This window comes from Harpia harpyja, chromosome 7 (assembly GCF_026419915.1).
Source record: "Harpia harpyja isolate bHarHar1 chromosome 7, bHarHar1 primary haplotype, whole genome shotgun sequence".
NCBI lineage: Eukaryota > Metazoa > Chordata > Aves > Accipitriformes > Accipitridae > Harpia > Harpia harpyja.
The window spans coordinates 14,799,457-14,808,199 of NC_068946.1; the positions used below are offsets into that span (position 1 = coordinate 14,799,457).

At 44.1% G+C, this 8,743-nt stretch overlaps 1 protein-coding gene across 5 annotated transcripts in view; it reads right to left on the reverse strand.

Moving 5' to 3' along the window:
- The window catches only part of TRAF3IP1 (TRAF3 interacting protein 1), a 45,234-nt gene extending 39,923 nt beyond the window's left edge, over positions 1-5,311 (reverse strand). For 4 of the 5 annotated variants that reach the window (XM_052792403.1, XM_052792402.1, XM_052792401.1 and 1 more), the window contains exons 1-2: positions 5,115-5,311; positions 4,218-4,286 (exon numbers count right to left, since the gene is read on the reverse strand). In XM_052792403.1, coding sequence (XP_052648363.1) covers positions 4,218-4,286; positions 5,115-5,237 — 192 coding nt within the window. In that variant the 5' untranslated portion in view covers positions 5,238-5,311. The remainder of the gene's footprint in view (positions 1-4,217; positions 4,287-5,114) is intronic. The other variant, XM_052792404.1, reaches the window with a different exon arrangement.
- Between the last annotated feature and the right edge of the window lie 3,432 nt (positions 5,312-8,743).

Genomic DNA, 8,743 nt, shown 5'->3' on the forward strand with positions numbered 1-8,743 from the left:
AAAACTCTGATGGGAGGAATAGTTGTAGAAAGCATCTGTACAACAAGAGCAGCATGTGATTTGTAAATTCAGGAAAGAGGGCTGCCCCTGATTTATAGTTAGGTATTTATTTCTGATTAAGAAATGACAGCTTTGATAATGGACGAACACTGAACTGGAATGACCAAAGTGAAAGTATAACTTTGTCTTTTTAATATGTTTATCATTTAGCTCCAGTGCATTTTAAGACCGTTGTAAGACCCTTGGCACTCTATTTTCACGGATTGCATTTTAAAGATAAAGTTTTGTTTAACAAATCATGCAAGTATTACCAAAAGAATCACTAAAGACTTACAATGGGATTGTTACAGCAGATATTGCTTAGAAGGACAGTTCTTGCCCTGAATATTTTTCAGCACAGAAGTCCCAAAGTTATGGGACTAGTACGAGTCTAAATTGAAGGACTTACATGCTTGTACACATACTTTACAAACCAGACTTAACAGTGAGTAAAGAAAACATACGAAAGATGGTGGGAAAGGGATACAGGCATACATTTTTATCTCCACAATTGCCAGATGTGTTTTAGTTTTATAACTATACTTTACAAACAACTTTCCCCAAGTGCCCTTCAGTAGAGATGATGTCTTTTAGTGATTATGCAAAATCATAAGAAAAAAATAAAGACAAAATAAACAAACCCCCACCAAGTAAAATTTTATTGGAGGGTTCCTGGCCCAGAGAATAAAATCATGGTGTGAAGTCTCTGCAGCTGTAGAACACTCAGTGAGGAAAATAAAAGGATTTTTATTAATAAAACATAATAAAATTCAAGGAATATTTACCAGCCCAGCACAGAAGTCTACTCACTCATCCTTTACACTCATGACTGGAGATAAAGTACTTTACTAGCGTGTTAAAAAGTAAACCCATATAAGAACAATTCTGTATGTGTGTTTTAATAGGTGTCAGTTCAAAAGAACATAAACTACTGCATTCAAACTGATAACTGAAAAGTGGACCACTATCATTTCAGTTAATTCAGAAAAGGAGCAATTGTAGTCATCCAGTAAAACACCTGATTTTGCACTGCACTTACTGTCTGAGTATCTCAGGTGCACAGATCCAGAATGACCTGGATCAAATTTGACAGACATACTGATACAGAGGAAAGCAACTGTATTTCCTCAGCTGAGCAAGGCCAACGCTCTTTACAGGCCATCTCATAGCACTATCTATTCCTGTGGCACTGCAGCTGAACAGAGCTGTTCACATGGTATCTCAAGTCCCAGAGCCACTCTCCATAAACAAGAACTGGGTTCTGCTGCAAGCGCGTAAATGATAGTTAAACGCATGGGAAGACAGTCTCCAGAGTCAGGGTACTTCCCATCTTTGGCTCTTCTAAATGGATTAAAACAAACAACTGCCACATAGCTGGGATTTTCAGATTGTCTCCATTAACATCAGGAGCACTTCACCCTCACTAGTGCTCCCTGCATTGAAAAATAAAAAAGGAAAGGAAGGAAACACTGCAACCTCCTTCTATGAAAACAGTTGTCCGTCCTTCCAAGGATATATGCAATCTATTAGCTTAGAGAAGGAGAAAGGACGCTATTCTAAAGCAAGCATTTGCAAATAAAGATCCAAAATTTTCTCCTACATCCTCATTGTTTTCAGCAGTTACGTTATCAGTGTGTTCTGTCCATATAAGAAATCCTCACGAACCCAATGAGAAATCTACGGCTCCCACTTGCAACAGTAAATAAAATTCTATCAAAATAGACACAAACATCTGAAACAGTGCTGAGAGCTTAAGAAAATATTTTTTATTGGGTAGATTTCAAAAAAAGGTGTCTCCCCTATTTCAAGTGCTCAGACTTTATATATAGATATAGAGCCTTTTTGTGTGTGTATATCTATACAAAGCTGATGTGAAAGATTAAAAGAGCAAGCCTGATATGCAATCTTTCCATTTATAAGAGAACAATGTTTTACTAGATATAACAAGATGAACCTTTCTGATAAACACGCAGACAGCAATATCATCCAATGTAGCTAGTAGAGGAGGTGTATTTGTTTCTGAGAAGTCCCAACAATTAAGGAATCCTCATGCTTTAAATTCCCCTTACATCTCTCTCCAATTGACTGCTATGACTATATATCCCTGAAACAATCTAGAATTCAGTGAGGTCCATGTGCATGCTCTGCAGGGCAGATTTGGCTGGTGCGATGCTTCCAGCCTGCCTCCTGCATCTCTCTATGCAGGAGTAGGGGACCAGCTACCGAAGCAGAATGTATTATCCCAACAGTGGAGACATAAAAGGTAGCACAGAAGAAACAGTGGGTACTTCAGGACCCCACTGCCGTGTCCAGGTGGGAGAGGTGAGTTGAAAGTAGAAACGAAGACAGTTGCTGCACATATGTGTGCATGACGCTGCATAGCATGTAAGGGGATGTCCAGACCAGGAGCCAGCTTGAGCTTTGGGCTTTCGTCATTTCAGTCTACGCACCTCATGATCTGCAACAGCACAGAACAGCCAGCTTGCAAAGAGCACCTGTCAATTCTTCCCAGCCCACAGCAAGCAGACTGTGGACTGCAGCACTGGGACTGTTTCACAGTGGGTACAAACCTCTTCTTTTTTCTGAAAGCATCCTGCCCGTTCCAAGTCTGTGCATCTACTGCCAGATTATCACACCAGATGAGTACAATTCCCTCGAGTTACATAAAGCAGATCACCCTTGCATAGAAATATACACAGCTATTCACAACATGGACTCCAGCTGCTGCTCTCAGACTCTAGCTCTCTGCAGTTGGTTTTGGTCACTGCATAACGATTACCCTCCTGATTTTCTACAAATCCAACTGAAATCACAGTAAGGAAGCAACCTGTGAGAGCCAAGCCTTTCTGCTGACCAGTGTTTTGAGAAGAAGAACACAGCTAGAGATGTTTTCCCCCACACTACACCATTTTGATCTCCTCTGCCTGAACTCCTGAAGATCACGATCTCATGGTCTGTGAACGAAATTCTCAGAAAGGTACTCAAGACTGGCACAACTTCACAGCTATCACAGTACGTAGATGCAAACAAAGACCTACTCAGGAGTTGCTAAGAAATCTGCTTTTTCAATCAACAAATAAAATGCATCGTGCTCTCCCAAGAAGAGGCAGGATGTGCTAAGCTGCTCCTCACCACAGAACCTATTGACAAGCTTCAACAGGGACAGTACCAACAAAAACAACAATCCATTGCATAAATAACTTAGATTTTGGTTATCCCAACAACAATAAGAACAGTCACAGAAGTAAACGTACATATCAGACTGATAATTAGCTGCAAGAAGTACATAAAACATCCATACAATTGGCTGTATGGATGACAAGCCAGGCTCATAGACCTGATACTTTCAGTTGCTATGTTAAACAATCACCAATGGATGTAGCTGTCTAACTAGCAACACACAAACACTACGTTATTTGCCATGAGTAAGTAACCAAAGTTTCCAATCAAGTTGGCAGTCGGAGAAGTCAGCATCAGCTCAGCAGAGGCAGACAGTTGAAGAGCAGCAAACAGAGACTAAAGTCACCCTTGTACTTAAGAAAAGCATTTTTCAGTAATAACATTAACCTCCTCTTTCAGTAATTAGCCATGTGAATACTGTAATAAACCTATTGTGGAATGCATATACTAGACGAATACCTTGGCAAGTCCTAGGATATTAGGCAAGATTATTTGCTGTTTGTATGTATACAGTATATATATATGTATGCGTGTATAGACACACATATATAAAGCAATAAATATAAAAACATACATTCCATTGAGAGACCCCAAGACTCTTTAAAAAGCTGTAAGTAGACTTCTAGTGTTTGTGATTTATTATCAATGCCTAACTACTTCAAGACAATCTTGCTACATATTGATTCTTTTCATTTGTAATACCATAGTATTTTGGAAACCTAGATCTGGTCATAGATTAACCCTCACTGTTTTGAGATCTTTACAGAAGCAGTTCTCTACACACAACATCTTGTTTGTGTCACATCCACAAATGCAATCTATGGGTGTTCACCTCAGCATTGCGTAATATAAGCAACAGGCAATAGCTTTTATAATTTCTTCACAAAAATAAAGACAGGTACTTGACATCAAACGCAGAAAAGACCAAAAATACCTTGCGGCAAGTTTCAAAGAATACTAATATTAAAGCTAAACAAATAAGGAAGTTTCGTACCCACCTTAACATTATCTGATTTCAATTCGAAATCTGTGTAAAGTCCTTTCATAAAACCTGTCACTCTGATTACCTTCAAAATAAAAGAAAAGGACTAAGTTAAGAACACTTGCAGGCCTCTGTTCAATAAAGCTGGTGCGACAATAGGAAATATGTTGGCCTTATTTGTTTTCAGACACGATACCTTGTTTAGAACTATTTCTAAAGCAGGTTCGGAGGTCTGCTGCATCTCTGAACATGCTCTGGAACAAGGAGACTTAATCCTTGCTTACAGCTCGGGCCTCCCTTCCTATTTAATTCCATCTTTAACCTTGATGATTGGTGAATCCGGTAGATTCACAATGTAAACACCAGCATATGCATTTTAAACACAGCTCTGCATTATTCCCTTATTGACTTCTTTGCATGTGACTATATACAAATGCAGCAGATCGGTGAATGTCAAAATTAAGACTTGTGTTTTGGTTTTTTTAAGTGGGAGGTGGAAAAACAACCTACGGGCAGGTTTCACGAAAGATCAAACGCACGGCAGACTGAGGAAAAGAGTCAGACCCCTCTTCTGGTCTTAACCGCCGCCAGCAACGCCAAAACCCCTGAGATTTTACCTGCTACCCTAAAACCGGGGCGATTTACTCACTGCCCTAAAACCCCGAGGATTTACTTGCTACTCGGAGCGTACCCCTCCCGCAGCACCGACCCGCCTGTGCCGCCCAGCCCCGCGCAGGCCCCGGGAAGGTGTCTGGGTCCCCCCCTCCCGGGTGGCCCCCGGCAGAGCCCCCCCACAGCCCCGCGCCCGGCCGACCCCCTCGCTCCCCCCGCCCGCCAGGGGCGGCCGAGCCGGCAGGGAGGCCCTGTTGCCTAGCAACAGCGGAGCGGGCCCGCAGGCCGGTTCCCGGCCCACCTCGGTGATCACGTCGTGCAGGTAGCGGAAGGGCGGCTTACTCAGCAGCCGGTCCGTCAGCGGCGGCTTGCGGATCACTCGGCCCAAGGACTCCTGCGTCCGCCGCACCACCGCTTCGTTCATAGCGGCGGCGGCGGGACCGCGCCGCCGCCGCCGCCGGCTGCTCCGAGCATTCCCGGCGTGCCCCGCGGCGCAAGGCGCCTCACTGCGCAAGCGCAGAGCAGGAGTGGGCGGTTGCTAGGCTCAGCGCGGCCCTAGCAACCGGCCCGGCGGCCTGGTTAGGCCCTGCCCTCCCCCGCCGCCGCCCCGCGCCTGCGGGAAGAGCCCCTGGAATCAGCCCCGAAGCCTCTTGGCTCACGCAGCTAGTCACACCCCAGGCCCTTGTTTGAATAATCAGCAGATAAACAGTGCTCAAACTTCAACTGTATGTTTTGGTGTTCGCGTTTTGGGTTTTTTAATCGTTCTTGAGGTAAAGAATTAAAAGCAAGAGCGATGCATAGGGGAGAAGGAGCCAATGTCAGGATTGCCCCATCACATGCCCTAGCGAAGCCAGGCCACGGCCATTAAAGAAAAGCACAGGAGCCCCAGCACTGTCCTCATCTCCTGCAGGCCCATTCCCACCAGGCAGCGTACTACATCCTCCCTGCAAACCCGCTTCGTCCTCCCCCTATCGCAGCCCCCATAGACAAGCAAAAACCTGGCTGTGCCCCAGCCTCCACATCACTGCCAATCTCCCTGACCGGGTTTGGGAACCTGAGAAAGAAAATACTGTTTTTCTGCTTGGTCAGTCATGACCGTGAGTGTTTGAAAGCTGAACTTCAACAGGGCTGCATGGGGGCTGTGCTGCCTGTGCTTCAACTTACAGCTCCAGCTCCCCTGCCTTGCTAAACAACCTTAGAAGAATGAATCAGATTTGGGGACAAAAAGAGAGACGTTACAAAGCAAATTTATCTGGTATTAGTTCAGGCAAGGAAAGAGGTTATTTTTTCAGCAGAGGAAAGGAAGCAGACAGCTTCCATGCTGACTGGGTCATTACACCTGGGCCCCCGAGAGCAGGTGGTTGCAGTGAAGCAATTTCTGTCTTCCCCCAGCCCAACACAATTGGTGGGTTGATGACATTCCCAGACAGGACTGGGACTACAGGATCTAGTGGGCCTGGGAAGAAGAGGAGGTGTTGACACCTTCTACATCCAAGGGCATCGGAAGAAGTCTCAGAGGAAGCAAGAAGACTGGGAAGAAGCTGCTCTGGGGAAGTGGGTTGTTTATCCTGGAATCGTGTGGTTTATCTGGATTTCTGCCACCAGCTCTCTACAAAGCGTCTGAGATGCCTGAGAAGGAATCTCAGAGGTTTTGTTCAATTTGGCCTTTGGCATGCTCATTTTGCTGAAGAGGTAGTACCCTGAGGAAGCACAGCTCAATTTAACTGAAGAACCAAAAGCTCCACGAGTCCCCGTGGACCTAAAGGGAGGCATTGGAATTGAAAAAGTACCCGAAGGCCATAAAACAGATAGCTTTAAGTTTAGTCTGGAGACCTAGTCTTTTTGAGGACCTTTGACTAGAATTGTTCACAGACATTGGGCAAGCTGAGACCAATCCTCCTGGAGGTATCAGTAGGAAATTCAGCTGACCACACAACATCAATAACAGACAAAGCAGTGTACCAAATGGCGTAAGAGAAGACTCGCAGATCTCCAACATGTGCCAAAAGCCATCCTAACACCAAACGAGTGGCACAGAAACTTGCTGTTTTGAGCACTTCACCACCATCGCAAGCAGGAACAGACGTCAATGCACACTGCCTTTTTCTCCAGCCTTTGCTTCCTCCCAAAGGAAGGGACTGACCTTTCCAGCCACTAGTTTGACTTAATACAGCAGAACTTCTTTGCAGAAATAGGCTGGAAAGCAGCAAGAAAGCACTGTGGTACACATTGCTGGCCAAATATTAGAGGTCGAGCAGCCAGGAATGTAGAGCTCCCTACCTCTGTTTCTTTTTACATACCACAAACAGCAGGTTACTATCTTCAGTCTCAAATAAACTTATGAACTCAGTAGCTTAAGTGCACGCATGTATACATGCAGTTTCCAGCCCCTATCAATCAAATGACCTACCAAATGCTGCTGTAAAAATATAGATGCAGCTTGACAACAGAAAGCACCCACTGTCTGTCTCAATCAGAGACACATCTAGTTCAGACCTGAGGAAACCAGTACTGGGACACTAGTAACATGGAACAACATGCTGACTGCATTATCTTAAAACAGGATTTTTGTTGCTGACTATGATAAACATTAGCAGGTTTTCATGCTTCACTGGGTTTCTCAGTTTTAAGACTTTTAAAAGAGGCAACGGGAAACCACTTTGTAATTGTGCAGAATTCTAATCCAAGTGGGGATTCCCCCAAAGATGTCCACAGCATAGGATTTGGGAAGTTTACATTAAAATCAGTTCCTCAGGCAGAAATAAACATTCACACAGTACCCCTTACCCCTAACATCAAGAACAGCAAACAAACCAAGTCCATGGAAAGAGCCCGAGATGTGGAAACAATGGCATTTGCTTGGCAGACAGCCTTCTGCTCTCAACATGCTCTTGAACTCTCTAATCCCCTCTCCTCCTTTAAACAGCTGTGGGTTTGCCCTTTAAATTACTACCACCCCTTAACAGCCACGTTTTGCCTTTTGAGCTGCTAGTCAATACAGAATTTGGAATTTTGTCCAGCAGTCCCACACATTTTGGATTATTATTAACCATCAAAATTACTCCTAGCCCATCAGGTAAACATATCAAATGTATAGTTCAAATCACTGTGAAGACAGTATGCTTTTGAAGATCAGCAGGAAACTGGTGAAACACAAACTACTGTCGTGCTGTACCTCTTTGCTCCTAGATGATTTGAAGTAATTGTATTTTGATGCTGCACAGGCCTGAAATATTTGGTTGGCAGGTTCTGCAAGATACCTTGAAAAATGTAGATTTAAAATAGCCTATCGCTGCCATAGAGTTCTGTAGAAGCCCGTACCATCTGCAACTCTGGACACGCTTTATTTTGTGAAGGATCTCTCTCCTATCCTATTGCCACCAACTCCAGGACTGATACCAGCTTTGCCACACAGCATCTTCACATGAGAAGTGAGGCTGTCAAAGTAACAGAACTTCAAGGAGTGTGTATTGCACTCCCTGAGAGCAGCTTATATTCTTTTACAAGAAGGCCTATTTACATATATTTACTATTTACCGTAAATATGATCTCTGGCTTCCAAAATTATTCAGAAAAATTGGTGTCCTGTCTAAAGTCCTGAGCTTGGTTCTCCTGACAGTAGCAAGAGTTTGCTTGCCAGACCTCCCCTTACCATGGGGCCTCATCTATACTGCCACTTAGGTGGGCAACAGTCATGATCCACCAGCAGCCCAGGTTTATCTGACAAATAAACTCAGACAAATGAATCCACACTTTATGCCACGCTGGCAATTTTTTAACCTTAGATTTCCAAGGGTTGTGACTGTGCCCTTTCTTCCCTGCTGCTTTAGTAGCACAACCCTATTGCAGTGGAAAACTAACCATTTTCACTTGGCATGGACATACCAGAGACACTTGGATGTGGCATCATCTTGTGAACTTTTCAGAAAG